General features: G+C 41.1%; 1 protein-coding gene across 1 annotated transcript; it reads left to right on the forward strand.

The window, feature by feature from the left end:
* The first annotated feature begins 4,192 nt into the window (after nucleotides 1-4,192).
* LOC115795388 (kinesin-1 heavy chain) lies at nucleotides 4,193-27,093 on the forward strand. Its single transcript, XM_030751273.1, has 26 exons — nucleotides 4,193-4,588; nucleotides 9,762-9,849; nucleotides 9,989-10,062; nucleotides 10,160-10,264; nucleotides 10,760-10,808; nucleotides 12,957-13,012; nucleotides 13,103-13,190; nucleotides 13,305-13,429; nucleotides 14,692-14,796; nucleotides 18,046-18,191; nucleotides 18,471-18,619; nucleotides 18,751-18,938; nucleotides 19,333-19,401; nucleotides 19,617-19,823; nucleotides 21,966-22,109; nucleotides 22,222-22,413; nucleotides 22,504-22,621; nucleotides 22,917-22,972; nucleotides 23,308-23,417; nucleotides 23,640-23,741; nucleotides 23,886-23,946; nucleotides 24,664-24,735; nucleotides 24,913-25,017; nucleotides 25,176-25,392; nucleotides 26,018-26,153; nucleotides 26,384-27,093. The coding sequence occupies exons 1-26, from the start codon at nucleotides 4,463-4,465 to the stop codon at nucleotides 26,385-26,387; spliced, it is 2,892 nt and encodes a 963-aa protein (XP_030607133.1). The 5' UTR covers nucleotides 4,193-4,462; the 3' UTR covers nucleotides 26,388-27,093.
* Nucleotides 27,094-27,401: the final 308 nt, after the last annotated feature.

A 27,401-nucleotide genomic window follows, 5' to 3' on the forward strand; every position in this document is an offset into this window, starting at 1 on the left:
TGAGGAGCTGTGATGTGTGACTCTGTTACTTCAATATCTAGAAAGGTGTAAAGTCCTCTGGAAAGCTTATGTGGATGCATAACAAAATTACAGTTATAATACATAGCAGTGATTTCAACTAAAGAATATGTCACTAAAATATTGTCTAAATGTTTTTCTGTGAAGGTAACATATTTCCCTGTGTGATGCTCCTGATATTATTCATTGGGGGGCTTGGCTCTACCTGGAGTTTGGCAAGGGATTTACTTGTACCTGTATCCAGATTTGAACCACCTGGCTAAGCTTCAGGTAGTTCAAACCTGCAACAAGAGTTTTTATCTCCCTCCTCTGGCGGTGGGAGTAATTTACATGAACACTGTTGACAGGAAAAAAAATCACTGTAATGGTAATCTGTGCCTGTAGTCTAACTTATTATGTATCATCTGGTTTTATAGATAGGCATAACTGTATCAACGGAATGGTATTGGAAATGTATGCAGTGCTTTCTAATTATATTGCCTGAGTGAAGCAGTTACAGTATTAGAAGTATTTGTAATATGAAATGAATAATAACTTTAGATAAATTAACACAGCACACATGCAATTTGGTTTATTTTTCAACTAATGCAAACTTTCAAACCTTTTTCATCCTGTACCCAGTCAGTTACCAACACCTCAACATAAAACAACCCCTGTACACGCTAGGGTGGACCATGACCCTGTCCTCTGTTCTTATGGTGTCACCGTTGGCAGCTGGACAGGCAGGTTAGTGTTACAATAAAATAATTAATCATTTACTGAGAAAACTGTGTGTTCTTAACCAGTTGCAGATCTTTTGAAGTGTTTAGATAGTCTTACTCGCTTATTACTTTTTCTGATTTAGCAGTGATCCACCCTTTGTCATTCTGCTGATGACCCCAGGTGGGAGGAGCAGGGAAGCTGGAGGAGGGGGAACCAGTGTTGAAATGACAGAAAATGCTTCATGATTTTATTTTGACAGCTACCTGATGACAGAGTATCTAGGCATGACAGCATGAAATATGTAAACTGTAAATCAATGCATTTTTTCTTATTTTTGGTTTATCATTTCATGTGTCCGTAAGTTCACAGTGGCTTTAGGGTTTAGTTCTCCCTGTGTTTTCCTTTAGTGTTCCTCCCTGTGTGGTGTCAAGTTTGAATTTCTGTTTCCCCGTCTTCTCACTTCCTGTCTTATTTTGCCAGTCTTGTGTTCTGTGCGTCTTGTGTCCTGCTTTGCTTCCCCTTGTCTCGTTTGCATGATCCTGATCACCTGTTCTTCCCAGCTATTTCCTCTTGTCTCATTTTGCTACTCTAAGTACAGTTTGATGATAACTCTTATATAATTAAGTAAAATGTTTAATGTGTTTACCTGCAAATGTAATTTCTACACTGCCATATGTCTTATTTCAGCTGAATAAAGAGCTGAGAAATTCTTCCACCACAACTTTATATTTCCCATTTTGAATTAACGTGTTTCCCCTAAAATGAATGAATGTAAAAGTGGAGATTAAATGACAGTGTCATTGTTTTCTACTTTGTAAACACTCATAAACACATTTATGCCTGCAGCCTAATGCATTTACAGTGAAACTAAACCTACAACGCTACATGACTATAATAATTCAAACACAGATGTCAACTAATAGGCTTAGCTGGATGCTGAGCCCTTCAGTACACATGCGATGTGAGAGGAGGGGGGCTCAAATAAATATGTAGTACAGTCCCACCCTGAAAAGCATTTGGCAGCACGGTGGTTCAGTGTTACCTCAGAGCTTCTGTGTGGAGTTTGCATGTTTCCTCCATGCTTCTGTGGGATGTGTGCAGGAGCTCTGGTTTCTCCCACTTTTGAGGGAAAAAAATGCCTGTGGGTCTTTGTGAGCCCAGGACACTCACAAAAGAGATTGCTGATTTCAAGAGCATCACTTCCTGGTTAGCTAATGTGATATGTGAAAGAGTATCAGGTCATTGAAAAGATGTCTAGAAAATTATCCTAAATTTAATTTGAAACGTGAAAGGACATCTCTTCCTCATGAACACTTCAGGAAACGTCTCTAATAGCAGGTAAAAACTCAGTGCTAACCTATGCACCACCTTAATATATGGGAACAATACATTTTACTGTAGAAAAGCTAATAAATTAGCCTCCCCATGCAGCTCTCATGATGGTATGCATGTACGTCGATGCTTATAAATGGAATAAACATGGTTTCCATATGTTAAAAAATGCCATCTGGTAATATTAGTCTGTGTACCTGGAGTCAGAGTAGGGAGGCTGTTGGATAACTTGGATACCATTACAATGAGATTAAATGCCAACCAAATTTCACATAGTTTCTGAAACAATGGCTAGCTGTGATTTTCAATATCTACTAAACTTGCAGTTTTAAGTCAAATTTATCCTGATTTTAGCATTAATGGCTATGGACTATTTATACCTCGTCAACAGAAGGATAGTCAACAGTGGGTAAACATGAATTCATTTTGACATTCCACGGAATTTAAGTCTTTTTAATAGCATCAAAAGATGACTGTTGACCTTTCACTTTTCAATCAAATCTAGATGTAAAGGGATGTCTTTATAAAGGCCATAAAAGGCCAGACTTTGCTGAGATTTAGCTGAATAAAGAGGAACATAATAAGAGCTCATATGACTGAATAACCCTTCCTGTTATTATTACCAGTCCAGTAGACAGTAGACAATGTGGTCTTTGGGGACTTGTTGCTCAGTTATACCCAGACTACCCTGTTAGCTCACACAGCAGCACCACACCCTTTCACTTTGTGAACACACAAGTGGGCCAGTAGAACTGGTATTTGGATTAGCTAAGCACTCTAACAGGAAAAAGGATCTCACTCAGTGTTTCAGGGAGGGGCCTGAAAATGTGTCCAGCCACTAGCAGTCTACCATGGCTTTTGCTCCATTATATGGCATCTGCTGAATGAAGTCAGGCGTGATGAATTTTTAGTTTCAAGGAGGTCTCACAGCTGCAGCCTCCACAGCATGCCATAGTTCTGTCCTCTTTCAGGAGTAACAATAGCACTACTGTTCCTAATATTTCCCTGGCAGATTAGACAAACAAGTCTCCCACACTGTGGAATATAAAATAAATTTAGTCTGTTTTATTCAAGTGGATATATATTCAGTGAAACATTCAGATCTAAGAATGGAGAATGTTATGGTGCTTAATTTCTCACATTTTCAAATAAGTCGGCACAACATATTTGGTATTCCAAAAGGCCTGCAAGCTTTAGGAGCTTTAAAGTTTTTAGTCTTTAGTCCGCATGCATTTGTATTTATAGCTTATGTAAATAGGTTACAGAGGTTTAAATGCATGACAGATAATTACATAGGCACATTTTCAGCATCCTTTTTTAATCCTTCAGAGGCGTAAGGTAAATTTTAGGCAGTGTTATTAGTGCATAAGAGAATCTGCTTTATGGAAGCAGAAGACTAAATGCTTTTTTGGATCATTATGATACAAGTAACCTACTTTGAATTATCAAGTATTTAATTTGCTTAAACTCAAAACACAAATATAACTGGTCTTTTAGATAATTTACTATATATATTTATAGTGATGCCTCAACATAAACAAAAAACTCAGGAGGTACAGTGGGTTGCCTACCAATCAGAAGGTCAATGGCTCGCTCCCTGGCTCCTCCAGTTCACATGCTGAAGCATTCTTGGGCAAGATACTGAACACCGAGTTGCCCTATATGCATCCACTGGAGTGTGAATGTTAGATTAAAACCAATTAAGCATAGAAAAAGGTGCTTGTATGAATGGGTGAATAAGGCCTGTTATAAGAAAGTGTTTTGAATGTGCAAATAGAGTAGAAAAGCACTATACAAGTACCAATCCATTTACCTTGAACTGGTGCTAATAATTACTGTTTATTTTACACATTGGTTGTTTGTGTTTGTGCATCAGGTAATGCTAAGTCACCAAATAACATGCAAGTGTTTGGACTGCACGAGGAAGCCAGAGCACCTGGAGAGAACCGCATTTTGACAATAAAAAATATTTGTCTAATAACTACAAGTAGTTATTTGAAATGATGAAGTACAAGTAAAAAGTAACAGCACAGTACAAAAATACTTTAAATGCTTTCGGGTGCTGCTGAGTGAGTTTTCGTGTGTTTGCTGAGGATTTCATTACATTGACACAGTGAGGAGGGGAGCGCCTGTTGAGGTGACGTCATTGTGATCCACATCCACGGCAGCAGGAGGGGTGAGGTGGCCAGCCGCTGATCCACCGGTATCATGGCTTCCTAACAGGACGGGGGGAAGTGACTGAGAGGAAAAACAAGGATTTTTGTTGAATGCCCGACTGACCATCGCCCTTTCTAGAACCTGAGATTGGGACAGAGGGGCTCGGCCTCCCTTTTCGCCTCCCACGGCCGCCCCTGAGATCCAGGATATACTTTAATTCTTGTCGTGAATTTCCATTCGTGAACCGTGGAAGATGGCCGACCCGGCGGAGTGCACCATCAAAGTGATGTGCCGTTTTAGGCCCCTGAACAGCTCCGAGGTGGTCAGGGGCGACAAGTACATTCCCAAGTTTCAAGGGGAAGATACTGTTGTTATCGCGGTGAGTTGATTTGTGTTGACCGTTGGTAGCTACCTGTTTGACAGAGCCCTCCGGCTGGTATCCGTACGCCATTTTTGATTGTCTTTTAGTTACAGTAGCTAGCACCTTAGCTTGTTAGCTAGCAGAGCTAACCTGCTCACGGGTGCGTTGTTCCACTGGCCCTTGGCTGGCGCCACCATTCAGTGGCATACATTTAACGTGTAACTTATTCGGCTTTCAGTTCGTAAACAAACTCCGGCAGCATTTAATTCTACATTTCTGAAACACAGCGCAGTTGCTGTTGTCATAAAAATGTCACCATTCGCGGTTGTCCTGTCATTGCTAGAGAGCTGTCATTCAACAAAGCCACAAACACATCGGCAGGTTAAAATGTCGCCGGCGCCCGCCGGCCTGCCTGCCGGTCCCATTCCTAACACACTGCAATATTATCACGATGTTAATTATTCAGTGGCTATGCATCTGTAACTATAAATCTATTAATTATGAACAGTTTGCGTCAGCATAAAGCGTAAGCCAGCTTTTATATGGTAGTGGCTAGCAGGCTAGGCCAACTGGTAGTTGACAGATTAGCTGGCCTTGGCTAGCTGGCTAGTTTTAATGCTGTAGCTTAATTAAAGCTAGCATCAGCTAGTCGACCAGCTGGCTGTTGAACCAACCATTCTGCAGACCATTCTGAAGTTAATCAGAGGATTGGATATGAGGTGGAGGGTGGGAATGGGGAGAGGAAACGTGGACTACATAATAACTGGGAGTGGAAATGTCAGACTTCATGCAGGCCAGTTGTAATCTGTTGGCCTTCAGTGACTGGACACTTTGCAGAGCTACCTTATAAATAATTTAGAGGAAATTCATGTGTTTTCTTTTCAGGATGTTTAAACCAGCATTGTCTTTAGTTTAATTAGCCCTCCTGCCTCAGATAAGGATAAAAGCTTTGTAACAGTTTCCATCACGACAAAAGAAGGAAATGCTTTGTAGTACCATGTTACCTCCATTTTACTGAGCCAACAGAGAAATTGGCTTGAGGATCATTTCCAAATGGTTTGCAGTTGATGCTTTGTCATCATAGGCCTATAAAAGCATGTCTAGAGCAAGCACTGTTCATACAACTTGGGGTTGTGCCATTGCATGCCTCTGCACCTTTCACTATGGCAGGACAGACAAAAGGAAAGTGCCTGGTCTTTATATATTGCTGTTACATTTAATTAAGAAGCAAACAGCCTAAAACCTAAGCTGATATCTAAATTTTACAGTGCATGCTCATCATGTGAAAGGGAGTGGTATATTACTTGGAAGAAAACATGGTTAAATATTAGTTTTTCTTGACAACAAACTACCTTGGTCTTTGTGGACTTTGATATCTTCATAATATGCTCACCAATGGAAATACAGCTTTAAGAGCGTTTACAAGGCAATACGAACTTATCATGAATTTGAATCATGTCTTCTCGAATAAGACTGTTAGTTTAGGTGGCGATTTTAGAGTACAACAGGGCTATTCATTTTCTGTCATGCAAAGCAGAGATGGTCGTTAGAACTGTGCTGAGTTCTTGAATGGTTTTGCTGACAATGACTTCAGGCCTCTGGCTAATAGCAGGCACAGTCTGTGCAGCTAAGGCGTGATGTGGCCCTGCCCAGTTCAGAGTGCCAGTCATAGTGGTAAAATACCAGTGCAGACTGTGAGGCATGCGAGTGCATCTGTTCCGAGAAGTACAGCAGCAGCAGCAGCAGCTCAGGGATCCTGTGTTAATCCCCTTGTGTTTTCTCTCCTGGTTACCAGCTGTTGAACCAATCAGAGTAAGTGGGTGCTAGGCAATCGCTCCGGGTGGGGATAGTAATTATTATGGTGATGTATTTTGTTTTGCAGATGCTCTTAGCTCATACTATATATCCGTTTTGAAACAATTTAGGGCGTGGACCCTGAGCTGGGACTGATGCCTCAGCATCAGTGCCCACACTTCGGTAAAGACAAGCAGTTAGACCAGTGCAGACCATGTTGATAGTGCTTCATGCTCTTTTCTATTTTTGCTATTTGCTGATTCTCCACACACACTTTGTCTTCTGGACAAAATTCATGCAGTACATCCTAAATCTGCTATAGCTCACTTTTAGGTCCTCCCAGTCGCGTTTTGCCAGAAAGCGAGAGGCACAAATGAAGTTTCCAGATGAGGTGGTATGGGTAACTAGGATGGCCATCCTAGTTACCCATACCACCTCATCTGGAAACTAGTGTGAGCTTGCAGCAGGTGAATTATTCATGCTTTCTTTCCTCTGTCAGTGGTACACAAAAAGATGGAGTCATCCCTCCTTTCTTTGCTGTCACATTTGCTATTTTCATACATTAGCCTGGGATGTCCCACAAGAACAGCTTTGAGCTACTTTTACATAATGTTAGTGTTGCAAGTACATGACGGATAAATGGAAAGAAAAGGATATAAAAGAGTAATAACAGCATTGTATGCACTTAGATATTCGTGCATACACGCTCTCCTTCAAATCTTTTATTTTCCAATTACTTTGTGACAAACGAATCATTATAATAAACCGATACTCAAATGAGTCTCCACATTCAGTTTCTTGGACTTTAACTTGCGGGTAGTTCTGCTTTGCGGATGTAGTGAGCTCGCCATGTCCACACCTGGTCCTTCATCTGCTGCAGGTTCTGGTTAGAGTGACTTTCTAGCTCACAGAGAATTTCCAAGGACCAACGCCAACTATAGGCCAAGATGGTAGGGCTGAAATAGGTCCTATATCCTACCACATGGCAAGATCGTCTCTGAGGAAGGAGCTGAATGATATTCAGAACTGCCACAAAAGCAACCTGGCCAGCAAGCGAGCCAGTAGGGAAAACACAATCTCTAAAGGATGTGGACTAGCTGGTTAGTAGCAATTAAACTTTCTAAATCAGAACCTCTGCAGTCTGCCCAAATAACAATGATGTCTGGGGAAGCATTTGTATTTATCCCAAACATTAGGAAGTTATTGTTACAGCAGCCAAAACATTAACCATGGCCCATAACAAAAAAGCCTTAAATAACATAAATAGCTCAGTCAAATAAAATATGGTATATGTAAAGACAATAAAAAAATCAGTGGGTGTTGGCAGAATAAACTTACAGTAACTGTGTTACTGTCTGCAATATATAACTTACCATGTGTCATAACAAAGCCATCAGGAAGCAAGGGGTGTGACAGAGCACTTTAATAATACATTTCACGGCATTTACAGTTTCACCCAGTAATCCCATTAGGCAGAAGTGTAGGTAACAAGACCAGTAACAATGAGGACTTTAAAGTCAAGCTCTATTGTTTGCAGATGGTGTCTGGCAGTCCTGATAGTGGCTTGGCACTCTTGTTCTGGGCATGGTCAGTTGCTGGGATGTGGCTAGCTGGAGTGAATTACAAATGTCTTAAGGTGCTGTCGTTGGGTATATTGCACAGAGCTGTGCTTTAGATGTGACTGTCTGTCAGGAGGGATTATGAGCTGGTGTGCAAATTGAGGACATCACAGCATAGTTGCAGTTGTCTGAATAATTCTTGCACTGGTAAATGGGCTTCTGCTGCCAGGCTGTGATGTATTTGTGGTTTCACCTTGAGTGGTGAATGTTTTTCCTTTTATTTCTGGCCTCAAACTAGTAAGCCCTAATCAGTGGAGCCTTCAAGGTGACACCAGCTGCTTGTCAACAATTTCTTCTGCCTAAACAGGTGTTAACACTGAACCTGACAGTAATTTACCTACTGCCTTGTCTGTTTTGTAACCTGTGCTGTCACCAATGGGGCTTTCTTGTACTCAAACTCGACTCTTACCACATCACAGCTAGTACCTTTACTGTAAGGCTGAAGATAGGATGAGTCAACTAGGACTGCGAAGCTTCAGAGAGAGCATGCTATCTCAGCTGAACTTTAGATTTGCTTGTAGCATTAGATTTATTGCCCTGTAGTTGCCATCTTCCTCATCTTGTGATTGGTCATCTTGCCAGCTATTGATTGCTATCTCACTGGAACTCTGCTTTGAAGTTTTCACTAGCCTTTGGGTAATCAGAGTGAGATATGTTGGTGTTTTTGAAGCAGGATCTTAAATCTGGAGCTTAAATTAATGCTAAAAGCTCAGGGCATGATGGGGAGAGATTTAGGATGAGAAAAGCCATATTAGGTGGGAGATGCAAGCTTTTCAAGGTGAGCTAAAGTGCAGCTGGTAGAGGAAGTAGGTGGAAAATATCAAATTGACAGACAATGGTGAGACAGACAATGCAAGGCAATGCCTTCAGGCTTCTTTTTTTTTTATGTCAGGTGTCATCTCTTCTATATACACAAATTCTCTGCCATCTTTCTATTTTCTCTCTGTGCAAAAAAGGAAAATGTGTTTGAAAAGATGCTTTTGCCAACTGGTGAAACTCAAGTGCAATGAATGGTGTTTACCCACACACAGACTTTACAACCATGATTGATTTGCTGGTGAATAATACTCTCACTCTTAGCTTACCAGCTACCCCTAGCCCTTTCAGTCTTGTTTCCATATTGACAGGCTGACCTGGTCAGTGTTCTGGCAAGTCTTGTGTATCACAGTTAGATGGACCTCCAACTCTACCATACTGGACTGCACCTGGTGATGGTAGCCCTTATGGTGTGAGCTGGAATGCCACACAAACCGAAACTTGCAGTAGGTAGAGAGCTCGTTAGTGGGCAAAGGCTCAATAAACTAAGGCTGCAGAACAAGATGATTTAGTTGGAGTGTATCTGTAGCACAAGAAACTGACTGGAGAAGCAGGTAATTAACTGCTCAGTTATTTGTGACAAAACATTATTTAGTAATTCCAGTAAGTAAATATTGTGTGGTGGGTCCACGTGTCTGTCTTTAAGTTACTATTGGTAAATCTCTTCAGCTATAGTGGCTGTTCCTGCTTCCTGTATAGAGATTTTGCATAGCACATCAAACTGCACTTGCTGCTGGACATGGTTGTGTAACTTAGTCTGCTGGACAGTTTCCATCAGGAAACACCTATCGAATTCTGGGTGTGAACATGGACCGAATATCTACTGTGCCTGTTTAGTGAAAGAAAGTATTATACATACATCTGTTTGAAAAATAAACTGCGATGTGTTTTGTAGAGGTTTCAGGTTACTAGGTTTCATTTTGTCTATTATGTCGCTAATACTCCTATTCTTTCTTTCCCAGGGTAAACCTTACATGTTTGACAGAGTTTTTCAGTCAAGTACAACACAAGAACAAGTGTACAATGCCTGCGCCCAAAAGATTGTAAAAGGTGAGGGCTCACTTTTATTTTTGTAATAATTTTATATTTGTTTGTTTACAGGTATTTGCACAGTAGATGGGTTTTCTATCTTGAAACATACAGCTCATTTGAATCTTAGCTTTACTAAGTTCTAAATTTTGTCTTATAGATGTTCTCGAGGGTTATAATGGAACAATTTTTGCATACGGGCAGACATCATCTGGCAAAACACATACCATGGAGGTAATGATGGCCTTTAGAGTAATATTTATTTGTAATTAAATTTCAAGAAATTCTTAATTTGACTTTGTGACATTATATGAAATTACTCTATTTGCAGGGGAATCTCCATGACACAGATTCAATGGGAATCATCCCCAGGATAGTGCAAGACATCTTCAACTACATCTATTCCATGGATGAAAACCTGGAGTTTCATATCAAAGTAAGCAGAGGGGATACACTGTACAGTGGTTATAGAGGCATCATCCTACAGATAAAAAGTTCAGTTTTTAATCTTTAAAACTTAAGTTATATGCTCAAATAGAAGTGCAAGAAACAAGCTGCTTAGTTCCTTTTTTGTAGTCTGCTGCTATTCTGCATTTTTTGCTTGAGACAACATAAGAGATGGAGGAGGATGATATGCTTTGAACTGCACCTTCTTTGGGCTCTGCTCTTATGTCAAAGCCCTTGGCGTTAAATTATTGAAATTTTGCCCACTATTATATTTGCATGAAACTGTACAAAATACCAGATTTCAACTGTCTGCTGCTGCTGTATATGAAACCCATGTGAAGAAATAAACTCAATCAAAATTCCCAAAAGAATTACAAACTACAACCTAAAGATTTTTATACAAACCCCTGAGTGTGTATCTTGAGCGACTAGATTGTTCCTTCTGCTTGATCGTGACATAATGAGGTCATTTGTCTGTTTACAGGTTTCATATTTTGAAATCTACTTAGACAAGATCCGGGACCTTTTGGACGGTAAGTGTCACACACTGAGGCCCTGTTTACACGAGAACAGAGTGAAAACGATACTTTTTGAAAACAGGCTCTAGAGTGGAGCATTTCGAAACGCTCTGGTCTTTATTTTTGTGTAAACACACGAAAACACTGCTTTTTGAAAACGGGGACACTTGCACATGCACACTATGGTTGCAGCTCCTATATCCACACTGCTAACTTGTGGCCTGGCAATGGGAACTACAGCATCAGTCAGTCAGCGTCCTAGTCAGATACCCGAACCACCGCACCTGGCTACTTCTGATGTAGAGGAGTAGCGACTACTTTGAGCCCCTCTTGAATGACTGCACTCTTCACCCTCTCTCTAAGGGACTTAGGCTTCTGCTAGGCACCCCCAGCATACTCTTACTATATTTATATGTTTAGGTACGCCAGGTCTGTCCAGCATCCTCTCCTGCCACCTGATCCAACTCACCACCAGGTGGTAATCAGTTGACGGCTCAGCTCCTGTCTTCACCCAAGTTTTCAGAACTTACGGCTGCAAATCTGATGATACGATTACAAATTCAGTCATCAACTTGTGACCTAGGGTGTCTTGGTGCTACCTGCACTTATGGACATCCTTATGTTCAAACATAGTGTTCGTTATGGACAAACTGTGGTTTGCACAGAAGTCCAATAACAGAACACCACTTGGGTTCAGGTCAGGCAGGCCATTCCTTCCAGTCATGGCATGTCGTTGCCCATGGCAGTGTTGAAGCCTCCCAGTAGGACAACAGAGTCACCAGATGAAGCACTGTGGAGCACCCCACCCAGCGACTTTGACAAGGCTGGGTACTCTGAACTGTAATTTGATGCGTAAGATCAAACAACAGTCAGGACCTGTTCCCCAACCCAAAGGTGCTGGGAAGCGACCCTCTCGTCCACTGGTGAATACCCCAATACAGGCAGCAAGCAGAGGGGAAACAAGGAATACCCATCACAGAACGTCACCTATCACAGAGGGCAACTCTGGACTGGAACTCTGGAGTCCAGCTCCTCTCCAGGAGACAGGAGACTGGTTCCAGAGCCCAGGCCATGCATTGAGGTGAGCTTGACTATGTCTCACTGGTATTTCTCAATTGCAAGCACTAGCTCAGGCTCCTTCCCCACCATGTGATGTTCCATGTCCAAGTAGCCAGCCTTGATCGCTGGGGATCCATTTGCCAAGGCCTCTGCCCTTGGCCGCCACCCAACATGCATTGCATCAGACCCCTGCGGCGCCTCCTGCGGGTGGTGGGCCTACAGGAGACCAGCCATGTTTCCTGTTCAGGCTGCAGGCGGCTAGTTCCCACTGGCTGAGGCCCAGCCACCAGGCGCTCTTCTTCAAGCGCCTATTCCAGGCAGGGTAAACTATACCCTTGAGCTTTCTTTCATAGGGGTCACTTTGTTTTTGTCTGGCCCCTAACCCAGGACCAGTTTGCCTTAGGAGACCCTACAGTCCCTGGCATCATTGGGACACATAAGCGCCTCCACTATGATAAAGTGGTGATTCACAAAGGGGATCTCACTGTACCCAGTTCTTATATTTGCTCTGTTACATACATTTTTTTTTTAATATGAACTAGATGTTTTACTATTAATCATGTAAAAGTTAGAGCTCATTATTTTGCCTTCCTTTTTTATTTGCTGCAAAATCATCTAAAAGGAAATGGTTTAGATGTCCAAGACAATGACGAGAGATGTAGAAATGGAAGAAGACTAAACACCCAGAAGGATATAAATAATATAACTTTCTGGTCACATAAAGGGCCTTTGTGTGGCCAGGGCGAGAACGGCAAGAACGACCCATAAATCAGAATACTTCTACAGCATTGTGAAATGCCACTGGGCACTTATTTGAACAGTAATTTTAAAACATTATCTAACTTTAAATCACAATGGTTACTGGACCGTACATGTACAGAATCACCAGCCAAATATTAGCATATGACACTTAAAGTGTTTGCTGACAAGATAAGGTTTTTAAAACTTTCTCCTTCATTGCTTCTGTAGATTTCAGTTCAGGATTCTTTGAACTCCATGTCTTTCTGTCTCTTTTATAATAATTTTGAATTAAATGTTTACATGTTAAAGTGTTTGTAGTGCAAAGTTTGTTTCTCTGACTTATGTATTCCAATTTTATTCCAGTGTCAAAGACCAATTTGTCAGTGCATGAAGACAAAAACAGAGTACCCTATGTCAAGGTGAGACCTACCCCTTTGTCACATTTCAAAACTAGTAAAACCTGCTGGAGAAGACCAAGAACGTAACCTCATGTTTTTTGTTTTTAAAAGGGCTGCACTGAGAGATTTGTCTGCAGCCCAGACGAGGTCATGGATACAATTGATGAGGGCAAAGCTAACAGACATGTAGCAGTTACAAGTAAGATGCCATCCTTCTGCCTATGAGACTCTTGTCATAAATTCATTCACTGTAGGTTTTTAAAAATATTTTATAGGCTGATGATGTCTAACCCAAGTGTCACTTATCCCTCAGACATGAACGAGCACAGCTCCAGGAGTCACAGTATCTTCCTGATCAACGTTAAACAGGAGAATACGCAGACAGAGCAGAAACTCAGTGGAAAACTCTACTTGGTAGATCTGGCTGGTAGTGAAAAGGTAAGCTAGAATGTCTCTTACATATTGGTATCAGTGCTATTCATTGTCCTTCATCAGTAATTTAGTGATAAATTATTGTAATCTGCATTTTCCCCCTTTTATTATCCTCCTGCCTGATATAAAGCGGGTGGGTATTGTTGGAATTCTGTCTGTGTGGGTTTATTTTTCTGGTCTATAGACTCCAAAACCACAAGGAGTTTAGCCGTGAAATTCAGCATGTCTGTTCTTTAAACTTAAAAGATGTGCAACACAGTATTCATATTCCTGGATGTTTAGTATCCTTTGTACACTTTGGCAGTATTTCTCTGAAGTGGAGAGTAAACATGGATGAGTTCAGGCTGCTAATGTTATGAGAATTTATGCTAATAATATGCAGCCTCTTTCTCATGCCTGATTGGCTTAGCCTAATCATGTGATCACATTGTGCTGTGTGATTGGCTAAAGAGGCAGTCTGTTTATAGTAAAATCAGTTCTAGGATGCAACTTGATTGATTAGCCTGTGATGCCAACTTCTGATTGTCTCTCATGTTGGTCAGGGATGATTCATGGCCATAAATAGTACAGACTTTCACTCATTATTGGGCAGTATTAAAGCTATACCTACTGTTCAGCAATATTGCTCATACATAATGAGCAATATGAGCAAACAATGCAACATGGTTGCATTATGTTTTGTACATGGCTGCCTTATGATTATAGTGATGTTGTACATAATGCATTGTTATCAGATTATGAAGTATGGGTGCATTATTTAGTCATTCCTGTACACATATGAGTATAATATGATGTGAATACCTTGTAAGTATGCATTAAATCTGACTTACTGTTATAGATTATATAATTAGAAAGACATTATATATAATACACTCTTGTACAAGAGTGCAGTATGTACTTTCTCTAATTTGTTTACCATGAAACTTTTATAATATGAATCACAATATCATTCTCTTACAGCCTGCTTAAAATTGATTTGATTTAATGAGTATTGGTAATATTGAAAATATTTTTGCTGGATTGTGTGTTATATCATTAACTAACCCAGGGATGACTAAAAATATTTGGATAAAAGTTTAGGGCAAGGCCTCCAAATGAGGACAATAATTTTGCAGAAGGTAATAAGATGTCTGCTGAAGGGTTTTCTGCTATGAAATGGGGCTGTAATGTTATCCAGACTTCTAAATTTATTTTATATTTTCATAAATGGTGGGAGGCTAGCCCCATCGGTGATGGGTCTAACTTAAGTTATTCTCTGTGATTCTCAGGTCAGTAAAACAGGTGCTGAGGGAGCTGTGCTGGATGAAGCCAAGAACATCAACAAGTCCTTGTCATCCCTGGGAAATGTCATCTCTGCACTGGCTGAAGGAACGGTCAGTAACTCTTTGTTATAGAGTTCAGACTGTTATGACAAAGTGTGGTCAGTGGTAGGCCTTGGTGCAACTATATGCATGTCAAAATTCAGGGGCTGCATCTTTCGAAGGATGCAGTCTATGTAAGCTGAGTCATTCGGAGACCACAAAGACTTCATATTTGCTTTACCCGCGATTCCCGCCCTTTCCTCACCGTAGCTCCTGTCACCTAGCAACCGTGACAGTGCAAAGCGCAGCAGCCTATTAAAATGGAGCCTGAACTTTTGCTCTTGTTTGTTTAATACTTTAGGAACTGTATCCTCGCTGCCTGTAGATCAAGGAATAAAGATGCACAAATTGTTTATTTCCAAATATACTGACAGCTCTCCAGTTAGATATTCAAGTTAAATAAAACTATCCAGTTATGAAGCTTAACTTTAATTTCAGCCAAACTGATTTGCACAGGAACAAATGAAACACTAAAATACACCAGACATCAACAGTTAGATATTAACTAAGTGAATTACATCTGTGTTATCCACATAGTGGCGAAAACCAGCAGGAGTTTTGAAAACAATGCACCGAGAGTCAGGCGTTCTCTCTGGGAATAGTGAGCCTAAACCATGTGGTCAGACGACAGCTGGCGAGGCGAGCTGGCTGTTAGACCACCGGGAACGGACATCTCCAAAAACATTGGCGCACGTTTGCAATTAAGCAGTATCTTGATAAATCACGCCGATATTTGAGGTTTACACATCTACATTCCCCGCGACAGATTCGGCCCGCAAGGAATCTTGGAATAGGGTAGCCCATGAAGGATACACCCAACGTGTCCTTTAAATCCAGGCAGAAGGACACATTTGGAGGAGCCTTTGAATTTGTACAGCCTTTGACGTCTTGCTGTGACATAATCAACCTTCAAATGCAATCTTTGAAGGATGCAGCCCCTGAATTTGGACACACCTAGCTCAGGAGGTAGAGCAGGTGACCAACTGCTTGGAAGGTCAGCGGTTCGATTCCTGGCTACTCCAGGCTGCATTCCAATGTGTCCTTGGGCAAGAAACTTAACCCCAAGTTGCTCTCCGACGCAAGCTTTGGAGTGTGAATGTGTGTGAATGTTAGATAATAAAAAAGCACTTAGCTTAGTTAATCATGGAAGTGCTTGTATGAATGGGTGTGAATGGGGTAAACGTAAATGTGCTGTATAAGCGCTTTGAGTGCACTATATAAAGCGCTATATAAGAACTAGTCATTTACTGTTGTGCAGTTTGTTCATGTCTTACTGTGATACAGTGCAGAACAAAACAAGGGAGCATTTTTCTTCAATTTAAACTTGGAACTAAATCGTCCTAACACTTACAGACACAGTTGATATCAAACAATGTAATAGCTACCTCACTAATGGCTGGAAAACTATAAACCTGCACAAAACTCACTAATGCAAACCATTTTAGACAGTAAAAGTTCCTAATGGACCCTCAATCATATATTGGCTCCCTAAATACTTTGAGAATCCAGTATTTTTTGGTGCTGGTCTTTGGATTTTTGGCATTTAATTTGCAGTGCAAGTTGTGCATTTGATGAGTTAAAGGTGTTTCATTTCTGAAGTCTTTGGTGCAAAAACATAATCTTTTCAGATCACAATGTGGCATATTCAGCATAATAAGCATTAAATCTGTTATAACTTCAGGCTATGATCTTTTGCCTCATACTTTTGTTGCATCTTGAAACAGACAGGCATTACTGTTATTGTAGCAGACAGAAGCATAGTTGGAACTGTTGACCAGCTGCACAGCCCAAAGCTTGGTGTGCACGTGGAAAAAAACGATCATCCTTTTCTGTGATTTTAATGTGAAAGTAGCATTTTCAGCCATCTACGGGTCCTTTGTGTGGCAGAAATAACTTAGGCAGATAAAAAAAAATTTTTTTTCTTCCAGCAGTGTTTTGCTTCAGCCGTTTCATCCTGATTTCACCCTTTTCACTTTGATCAACGATTGGTTTGATGTTGAGACTGTTCGCTCTGTAAACAACCTGAGGCGAACAGCTGCTGATATATTTGTGGTGGTGTAAAACAAATGAGCTATTGTCCAGAGATGTCTTGCTTACCACTACTGTGTGTAGCGGTGTGAAGTATAAGAGGCTGCTTCAGCCAAGGCCGTTTGGTTGAATGCTAATCATAAATCAAGTTATCATTTAAATGCAGTCTGATTTTACTAAACTTGTGAGACCTGTGATATAAACAGAAGAGGTCATTCGGTTCATCGGTGCAGGTGAAACCAAAGATCCCTCCTCTTTGGCATTTCAGACTCTCACAGCTTAGTAAATACCAAACCTCGTTTTGTTTTCTGTTCTCCTTTCCATCCTATGTGTTTTAAACAATTGCATAAGACTGTATAACAGTAATACACAACTTACTGCCCACAGAGGAGATTTATTGGAAGAGGTTCGAGTTGCCCTAGTGTTGTAATTTTTCAGATGTAATCTATAGATGTATACAGATGGACTTGTGCACCTTGATGTCAAACGCTGGCCTCTGCAGTCCAGTTTTGAAGGCTTTCAATGAGTGTTTTCATTATTTCTATCTTTGTGTGTGATGAGCTGGGGCAGATCTGACTGAAGCTTGCTCACTGGCTAATGATTTGTGATTGACAAGTTGTTAGCTGTTGAGTATATTTCTGATCCTCCTCTCTAACTCCTAGAATGACCAAAATTTACCAACAGGACTTAATGCTGTATTCAGTATGACTTGAAATGAGTGAGCCCAGCTCATAGGACTGGAAGCCTTTCTGCTGTCAGGTGGCTATTAAAAAGAATGCAGGGATAAGGCGCCTATCTGAAAGCTACTGTGTCCATTTTTTATACTCTGTAATGTAACCAAAGCATTTAAAGCTAAAATGCAGGTTTGGAATGCAGTAAAATATGAAGTTTATCTGTGAAATAGGCCAAGCTTTGGCTAGTAGTAGTTTGGAGACGGTGGCACTGGTTTAAAAAAAAAAAAAAAAAGACGGGGTGGAGCTAGAGGTAGTTTTTTTGGGAGATTTTTTTTTGGGGGGGAGTGATCAGGATGGACAAGATTAGAAATGAGTATATCAGAGGGACTGCTCAGGTCAAGTCTTTTGGAGACAAAGTTAAAGAGGCAAGGCTGATGGTTTGGGCATGTACAGGAGAGGGATTGTAGCTATAATAGGGATAATCACAGAGCCGGTTACTTTTATTTTAATATGTGTGTTTTCTGTCATTTAACTTTATTTTTGTGTTATATATTTCAAGGCCTACATCCCTTACCGAGACAGCAAGATGACCCGTATCCTGCAGGACTCGCTGGGTGGTAACTGTCGAACCACCATTGTCATCTGCTGCTCACCTTCCTCCTTTAATGAGGCCGAAACCAAATCCACCCTAATGTTCGGGCAGAGGTTAGTAGACTGCTGGAAATTCTTCAGCTGTGTTGGTTTTGTAGCATTTCTTTAGTTTACAGACAGCTTTTTTTCATGCGTGTCACTGACTACATTAGAAAACTAAATTATAAAAATCAGGAAGAGACAAGAGAAAGCAGAACGTGATTATATTAAAAAAAAATACATCCCAGATGGTATATTTATGTGCCTTTTTCTTTTTAAGGAATAATGATTCATAAAATGTAATTAATAGTTTTTTTCTGTTGGGAAAAACATTTTTATTTCTTCATAATTCAGAGCAAAGACCATCAAGAACACAGTGACAGTGAATATTGAACTGACAGCAGAACAGTGGAAACAGAAGTATGAGAGGGAGAAGGAGAAGAACAAGACCCTGAGGAACACCGTCACGTGGTTGGAGAATGAGCTGAACCGCTGGAGAAATGGTAAGGCTGTCCTTCCCAGTGCTGTTTAAGTGCAAGCTGAAGATTTTTTTCTTGCAGTGCAGTGTATTAGAATAACAACTCTTCATCCCTCCGCACCTACTGAACATGCGTGTTTTCCTGCCCCTTCTCAGGTGAGAGCGTGCCAGTGGAGGAGCAGTTTGATAAGGAGAAGGCTAATGCTGAGGTGCTGGCCCTGGACAACATAATAAATGACAAGGCGGCCTCCACGCCGAACGTGCCTGGCGTTCGCCTCACTGATGTCGAGAAGGACAAGTGTGAAGCTGAGCTGGCCAAGCTCTACAAACAGCTGGATGATAAGGTGTGTTTGTTGACATGGCAGATTGTGTATTACAGGTTTTAAACAGTACTTAGTAAATGAAACAATAGTAAAGTTACCCAAAAGTATTTGATAAGTATACAGTCTAACACTGTGTAATAATGAAGACTAAAAAAATTTACATTGTAAGGGTTTAGTGAAATAATCCTGTCTTCTTTTGGAAACTTTCAGTTTTTATTTACAGTATAAAGCCCCTTAAGGGAACTGTTGTTGTGATTTGGTGCAATATAAAAAAATTTGAAATTGAATAAGGAAAGTGTTTCTTTATTCATCCAGGCCATTCGTTGTTTAATCAGTGGTCTTCCACCTTGTAACTGTCTGCCTGTGGTGCCTGGCGTGAATGCTGATGCTGCCGTCTGTCTTTGCCCTTTTACAGGACGAGGAAATCAACCAGCAGAGCCAGCTGGCAGAGAAGCTGAAGCAGCAGATGCTGGACCAGGAGGAGGTGAGTACTGGAGGTTTAACAGGTGGAGCGGAGGCACAGGTGCAGAGTGAACTTTTGATCTTTTTAGTTTCAGAGGGGTGAGGAAACACATGACGCTGTCACATTACTCTGAAAAATGTTTTTAGTGGACTTAAAATGCAGATAGTTGTCCTAATTGTTACACTGACACATATGAGAAAAAGAAAATAAAGTTAAGTCTTTCTCCCTTAATGCAGCTTTTAGCCTCTTCTCGCCGTGATCACGAGAACCTCCAGGCAGAGCTGAACCGCCTGCAGGCTGAAAATGAAGCCTCAAAGGAGGAGGTGAAGGAGGTGCTACAGGCTCTGGAGGAGCTGGCTGTCAATTATGACCAGAAGAGCCAAGAGGTGGAGGATAAAACCAAGGAGTTTGAGACCATCAGTGAGGAGCTCAGCCAGAAATCGGTGAGCCTGGGACAGATATCATCATGCTCATGGACTCTTGTGATGCTTTAATTTCAGTCGGGTGCCTTTTATTTGTCCTTTATTTTGACCACGTTAATATGCAACACACAGTGACACAGCACTATAATTAGAACCGTAAAAACCTGCAGGGATAAAAAGTGGAACTGACACATCCACCCAGGCAAATATGCACACATTAATTGGTGCTGCAGACCATTTATTTCTGTAACTAACTGAACCGTGTTCCATAAAGTGAAAAAGGAACCTGGCAGATTGACTAAATGCCTTCATTCTTAATATGTGCCTCAAGGAAATTTATGATTTTTAAAAATGTAATTACACCCTCAAATTCAACTCAGCGCCTCGCTACAAGAGCATAAGCAGCAGAGGAGTGAGGGAGCGGTGCCTGCAGTAGTTGCCTTTTGGCCACACAAGTTGTGATGTGCAGAGTCAGAAGACACAGAGGAAACTTTTTAATAGAGATGCACTGATCCAGCTTTTTCCAGTTCCAACACAGATAAAGATACCTTTACTTCAGGTATCTGCGGATCCTAATTACCAATCCCATACCTACAGAGCTGTAAGAAGGTGAGATTGGGAATCATTATTTTATCTGTTTAGCAACATCAGTCTTGGCTTAAATATTGTTTTCATAGCTTTTTATAAAAAAATAAAATCTCACAAACAAATGCATATAGAAAAACAATAGAAATGTATGACATTGTTTTATCAGTATCACAATCAAAATGCACAGAATTAAAAAAATATATATATATAAAGATGCATTTGCATTATTCACACAGTCTTTTGTACTTCTCTCATTAAAAGCGTGAGAGACAGAAGGCTACTATATACTGTTGTCATTTACAGGTATACTAGTTTATGCTTTTCTCGCTGTCAGTGCACCTGCACACACACTGAAATATTGAGTTGACAGTGGTGTGTAATTTTACGTATTTTACTTGTGCAATAAAATCTTCCCAGCGTGTGCTACACTCAACGGGATGAGAGCGAACCTGACAGGGAAACATGGTCAAACTTTTGCAAACATACAAAGCAAAGCTGAAACGCGCCCAAACTGCTGACCCTGCTGCTGTTAGCCTCCTCCATACTATGTTAGCTCTCCTCCCAGTGCGCTGGTGCGTTGCTGCAGACACATGGCCTAGTAAACAACACTGAATTGAATCCAAATATTGGATCAGATGTAAGTGCCTCCTAAAGCTTAGGGACAACCACGAGGAGCTGCTTTCAGTCTTTTTGCCTGCTGGAAATACAAAAAGTCTGGTGAAGCTTGGACAGTTTGTTCCTTCTGAGGTTAGCCATGTGGGTGTTTGCATTGTAGCTGAGCTGGCAAAAAGTGGGGCAGTGTCTCCTCACATATGTAGCTGTACTCTTACATTGGTTTACTGGCATTGGTGGGCTTATGTTTTACTGTTAAATATTTTGGTATTTTGGCACACCTGAGAAGATGCAAGGAGGAGAGGTAGTGAAGGTGGACATATTTATATACCTGGGGTCAACCATTCAAAGCAATAAATAGTGCACAAAAGAGGTGAAGAAGAGTGAACAAAATGGTGGAGTGGGTGGAGATGAGTGTCAAGGGTGATTTGTGGCAGAAGGATTACAAGAGTGAAAGGGATGGTTTACATGATGGTAGTGAGACCATGTATCGTTTAGAAATGGTGGAACTGAAAAAAAGAGCAGAGGCAGCATTGGAGGTCGCAGAGTTAAAGATGCTGAAATTTTCATTAGGATGGATCCAATTACAAATAGGTGTATCAGAGGGGGACCTCAGGTTGAGCCATTTGGGGACAAAGAGAGGCAAGGCTGAGATGGTTTGGACACGTGCAGAAGAGGAATATTTTATGTTGAATATGGAGCTGCCAGGCAGGAGGAAAAGAGGAAAACCAGAGAAAATTCATGGATGTTGTGAAAGCGGACATGCAGAGGGTTGGTGTGAGAGGAGAGGATGCGAGGAATAGGGTGAGATGGAGGCAGCTGATCCGCTGTGGTGACCCCTAAAGGGATCATCTGAAAGAAGTAGAGGACCAGAGAGATCATCTTATATACACCAATGACAGCTTTATTGCTGGATAATTCTAAAGCGGTTACTTGATATTAAAACTTTCTCTTTTCTTGCAGTCCATCCTGTCGTCTCTGGACTCTGAGCTCCAGAAGCTGAAGGAGATGTCCAACCACCAGAAGAAGAGGGTGACTGAGATGATGTCGTCACTGCTCAAAGACTTGGCTGAGATTGGCATCGCTGTAGGCAGCAATGATATCAAGGTACTGAGATGGTTTCTCTGGTTCAGCTTCTGTGCATCTTTTTTTCTGTTTTTGTAGCTGTTTTTCCTTTTCCTCTTTCCTCTACATGGTCTTACCTCGTTTATCGTTTCAGCAACATGAGGGTGGCAGCGGTTTGATTGATGAGGAGTTTACAGTGGCCCGTCTCTACATCAGCAAGATGAAGTCAGAAGTGAAGACAATGGTGAAACGCTGCAAGCAGTTAGAGAGCACCCAGGCAGAAAGCAACAAGAAGATGGATGAGAACGAGAAGGAGCTGGCCGCCTGCCAGCTGCGCATCTCCCAGGTATGTGGGAACAAACCACAAACGACACAGTGAATCGTGCTTTTCATTGACATTTGTGTATTTACAAGTGGCTCTTTCCTCTGTCCACAGCACGAGGCTAAAATCAAGTCCCTGACTGAGTATCTGCAAAATGTGGAGCAGAAGAAGAGGCAGCTGGAGGAGAATGTGGACGCTCTTAATGAGGAACTTGTCAAGCTCAGTGCTCAGGGTACGTCACTCTGCAAGGGAAGGGCAGGAATTAAAGCACTGGCACTCACTCAAAGTGCACTTAAAGACTACGTGCAGTCTAGCAGAAATAAACAAGCTTTCACGGTTGGTTAATCTTGAGGTGGTTACCTACAGAAAATGAGTTTGCTTTGAATATCTTTTATCTTCTCAAATAATGTGCTAATAAACCTAATCCTAACCACTTTTTAGAATCTCGTACTAATATCATGGTGCATTCAGTAATTTATCCCTTTGATCTCAGTGAATAATGGGGAATTACTTGTTTGTTTTTACAGAGAAAGTCCATGCTATGGAGAAAGAGAACGAGATCCAGACTGCCAATGAAGTCAAGGTATGTTTCTCATTCCCATTAAACAGAATACAAATGCACACTACTCTTCTGCACAATCTATTAAGTGAAAATTGCTTTTTTTGAGCAGAATTTTCAAAGTTTTAATGACTAAGTTTCAATTTAGGGGGCTTGTTTATTGTTGAGGGCTGCACAGGAAAATCGCACACTTTTACATGTGGTATTTTATACATTTCTTAGATTTACTCCCATGCTAATACAAAATATTATCCTGGGATCTTTTGTATTACGTTATAAGTTGCTTGGTGTTGGTCAGTGAAACTGTCCATTATATTTTAATCTGATTTTTATAACTATCTGTTTATGTGTGTGTTCAGGAAGCAGTGGAGAAGCAGATTCACTCCCATCGCGAAGCTCATCAGAAACAGATCAGCAGCCTGAGAGATGAGCTGGACAACAAGGAGAAGCTCATCACTGAACTGCAGGAGTAAGGCTTTAAAATGCGCTTCTGCTGCTGTCTTTGTCAGCCATTGTGTTTACATAGAGGGACTAATGGGACATGTGAAATCTCAATGGAACAAATATTTTTTGATAGTTTCATTTAAACTGCAGGTGGGGTCAGAGCAGCTGTGACAAACAAGGTGCACTCAGGACTTGGATATGTTGACTGAGACATAACCTGATTAGGATTGTATTTTGTTTCTTCTAGTCTGAACCAGAAGATCATGCTGGAGCAGGAGAGGCTCAGAGTGGAGCACGAGAAACTCAAATCCACCGACCAGGACAAGAGCCGCAAGCTGCACGAGCTCACGTATGTTTCATGCTCACCTTCTTGTTATTCTTTTTACTTGCACAATATAACAAAAATAAAACTTTGTCAACATGCAGTATGTTTTAACTTCTTTTCATTTTATTTCATGTACCATCTATTCATTGTTCTTTTGTTGTTGTTCAGGGTGATGCAGGATAGAAGGGAACAGGCCAGACAGGACCTGAAGGGTCTGGAAGAAACAGTGGTGAGTTCATTGATAAATAAAACACTGATATGTATGTGTGTTTCCCACAAACTTGGACAGTCTGCCCAGGTGAAGTCTTATCAGTGCCTGCCCAGGTATATTTGGGAACTCATTTTACCAATTCCGCATCCAAGAGACAGATCCATCTGCTTTATACTCAGTTCCCTTGCTCTTATTCTGAAAGTTTAGTCACGAGTAACAACCTGGTCCCGGTCCTTCCTGTCTTCCTGTTCCTGTTCTGCTGGTTTAATGTAGTGTCATCGGTGTCATTCGGCTTTTCCAGCATTTTACCCCATAGCTGGACTGAGTCCAGCTCACAGTCTTGGACTGCAGCTGGCACAGGTAGTTCTTGGTCTGCTCTAGAAGTCCTCTGAATGCTACAGAGCCACTCTAACCAGAACCTAAAGCAGATGGAGAACTGTGCAGAGCTCTCTAAGACTGAGGAGCAGAGCTCTGCAGTCCAGCACTGTGGAGTCGAAGATCATTTGTGGGGCGAAAGACTCACTGGACAGCTTAATTATTCAGGGATTAATTTGTCACACAATGCTTGACAGTTAAAATATTTTCAGAGAAGCATGTTATAAACTGCATAATGTGGCATGCAAGTACCTCACTTTGCATACAAACACACTACTGTTAAAAATGTGTGGGAAACACCGCAGTTGTTTCATGCTTTTCTACATGAGTTTAAAATATGCCTGTCTGTTTTTATTTCAGGCTAAGGAGCTGCAGACTCTGCACAACCTGAGGAAACTCTTTGTCCAGGATCTGGCCACCAGAGTCAAAAAGGTAAACTTTCAGAAGTTGATAGTCGGATGGCAAAGAGACTTTTTTTTTTTTTTTCTGTAAAGAGGAATTGTATTTTTTTTTTAAGACACAGCACATCAGCAGTAAATGAGAATGTGGTAACAGATAGGAGGTGTGTTTAACAAATGTCGGAGATGAATAATGTTTTATTTTGTGCAGAGCGCTGAGATGGACTCAGATGATACAGGTGGGAGTGCAGCACAGAAACAGAAAATTTCCTTTCTTGAGAACAATCTTGAACAGCTCACCAAGGTTCACAAACAGGTAGGAGACAGATGTGCACATCAGCTGGTGTACTTTATTTTCATGTCATATTTTTGTTGGCCTGCTGATGCTTAGTCTATTTTCCTTTATTGGTAGACTTATGTATGAAGCCTAAATTACTAAATGATTTGAACATTATCATGCAAATTGTCCCATAGCTGGTGCGTGATAATGCAGACCTGCGCTGTGAGCTTCCTAAACTGGAAAAGCGTCTTCGAGCTACGGCTGAGCGGGTCAAGGCCTTGGAGTCTGCTTTGAAGGAAGCCAAGGAGAACGCTGCCCGCGACCGCAAGCGCTACCAGCAGGAGGTGGACCGCATCAAGGAGGCCGTCAGGGCCAAGAACATGGCCAGGAGGGGACACTCAGCCCAGATTGGTTAGTAGGGATGAACAGGATTAGAACCCCTCAATACCACCTTTTATGTAAGGCAGAAAGTTAACATTATGTTATGGTGGCTGACAGGCTTATATAATACTGTCCTGTTATTTTGCTAATATATGAATATTATTTAAACAGACCTTTTTAGGTACATTCAGAACTGATTACAACACTTGTAATCTACCAACCAAAAGTTTTGGAAGAGCTCAAGTTAATTTCAACCTGCAAATAGCTGAGTTTGTGTAATTTATGCAATTTTTTTATCTAATGTTAAATATGAGTTTTTGTGGGGGTTTTTTTTTTTATTTGTTTGTTTTTTCGTCTTTAGATTTTATGGGTTTAAAAGCATTTTAATGGGGACCTGTTATGCTCATGTCTCTCCTTTTTTCCCTCATTCTTGGACTTCCTAAGATTAACTTTGTATGATCGACAGTTCAAAATAATCAAAATTGATCTTATACTGGGCCTCGGTGCAGCCCCTTAGTTTATCTTCTGTCTAGAAACAGCAGTTTTAGTTCCACTTCACTCCGACTTTCTGCTGATTGGTTGCTTGTCATAATGCAGGTCATGCTGGCAAAGCTAATAGTCTTCTAAAGGTAACTTGTCTTCCTTTTGTCCCCAGCCAAACCCATCAGGCCTGGGCAGCAGCCAGTGGCATCACCCACCCACCCCAACATCAACCGCAGTGGAGGCGGCTTCTACCAGAACAGCCAGACGGTGTCTATCAGGGGAGGGGGCAGCAGCAAACCTGACAAGAAGTGAGTGGAGAAAGGGGGGCACGAGAGAGAAAAACGAGTCCGTTTTTTAAGGGAGGCAACAGTCCTAAAAACGATACACGATAATGCTTCTAAAAGCAGACATGTTAGACTTTAATCAGTATCCAGGAAAACTGAATCAGTCTGTTAAAGAAACAACTGACAACTTCTTCCCAATTTGAATGGAAGTAGTCGTCACTAATGCACTTGGCAATTTTTTTTTCTCCCTATAGTTGAAGAGCAGCAGAACAGAAGGACGACACCACAGAAGAAGCCAATATCACCCCCCCGCCCACCCCGACAACCTGTCATTCCATTACAGTGAACGGGCTCCTCGTCACAGCTTTGGAACCACGAAGGAGTTCCTGAATTATAAATATATATATATAAATATTCCCAGCCTGTACAGCTCCAGCCCCCACCACACCTCCACCTACCCACCCTCCCCCCAAGTTCTAATCTTGACTTATCTCTTTTTCTCTTACTGGACATAATAAAAGAAAGAAGACAACAGTTTTCATTTACGACAGGCGAGATAATATTCTTATTCACTCAACCAAACGCAGTCTTGAGCACAGCCTTGGCGAGCAAGACCGCACGCGACTTGAATGTGTAGCTTTGGGGGTTTTTTGTTTTTGTTTTGGTTTTTTTTGTTTGTTTGTTTTGCTCAGTCTGTCGTCATCTGTCGTCGTCGTGCGAGTAGTTCTGCACTGTGCCAAGCTGAATGTAACGGTCGCAAGATCCAAAAAAAAAAAAGAGAGAGAAAAATAAACACCTAAAATTAAAAAAAGACCAAAAAAATGAAGAGGAGACCTACAGTGAGAAACAGCTTGACCCTATAGGCTAACCTCTGTACATTTCATTGTGATTATGATTATTATTATTATTGGCTGTTAACCACATTTTTCTCTGGGTCGATTTTACATGCTTCTTTAAGGGAAATACAAAAAAAAAACCTACAAAAAAAGTTTTGAATTGACTTGATGGCGTTGAGCACTACTGTTTGTCCAGTCTTGTTGTACAGATGTAAAATTGGCACTACTGCACATGCTTCCCTGGAGAGACGAGGCTAAACGGAAGGATTCAAATAAAAGCCCAGAAGATGTGCGATGGTGTACTGTAGATGTATTTACCTAAATACCTGTGGAGGCCAACTGTTTTTAATATTAAGTTAAAATAAAACCTATACTCGTCAATGGTGGCTTCATGAGAAGGATGCAAAGAATGTAGAATGAAGGGAAAAGAGAGGAG

The sequence above is a fragment of the Archocentrus centrarchus genome, chromosome 17 (genome assembly GCF_007364275.1).
Source record: "Archocentrus centrarchus isolate MPI-CPG fArcCen1 chromosome 17, fArcCen1, whole genome shotgun sequence".
Lineage (NCBI taxonomy): Eukaryota > Metazoa > Chordata > Actinopteri > Cichliformes > Cichlidae > Archocentrus > Archocentrus centrarchus.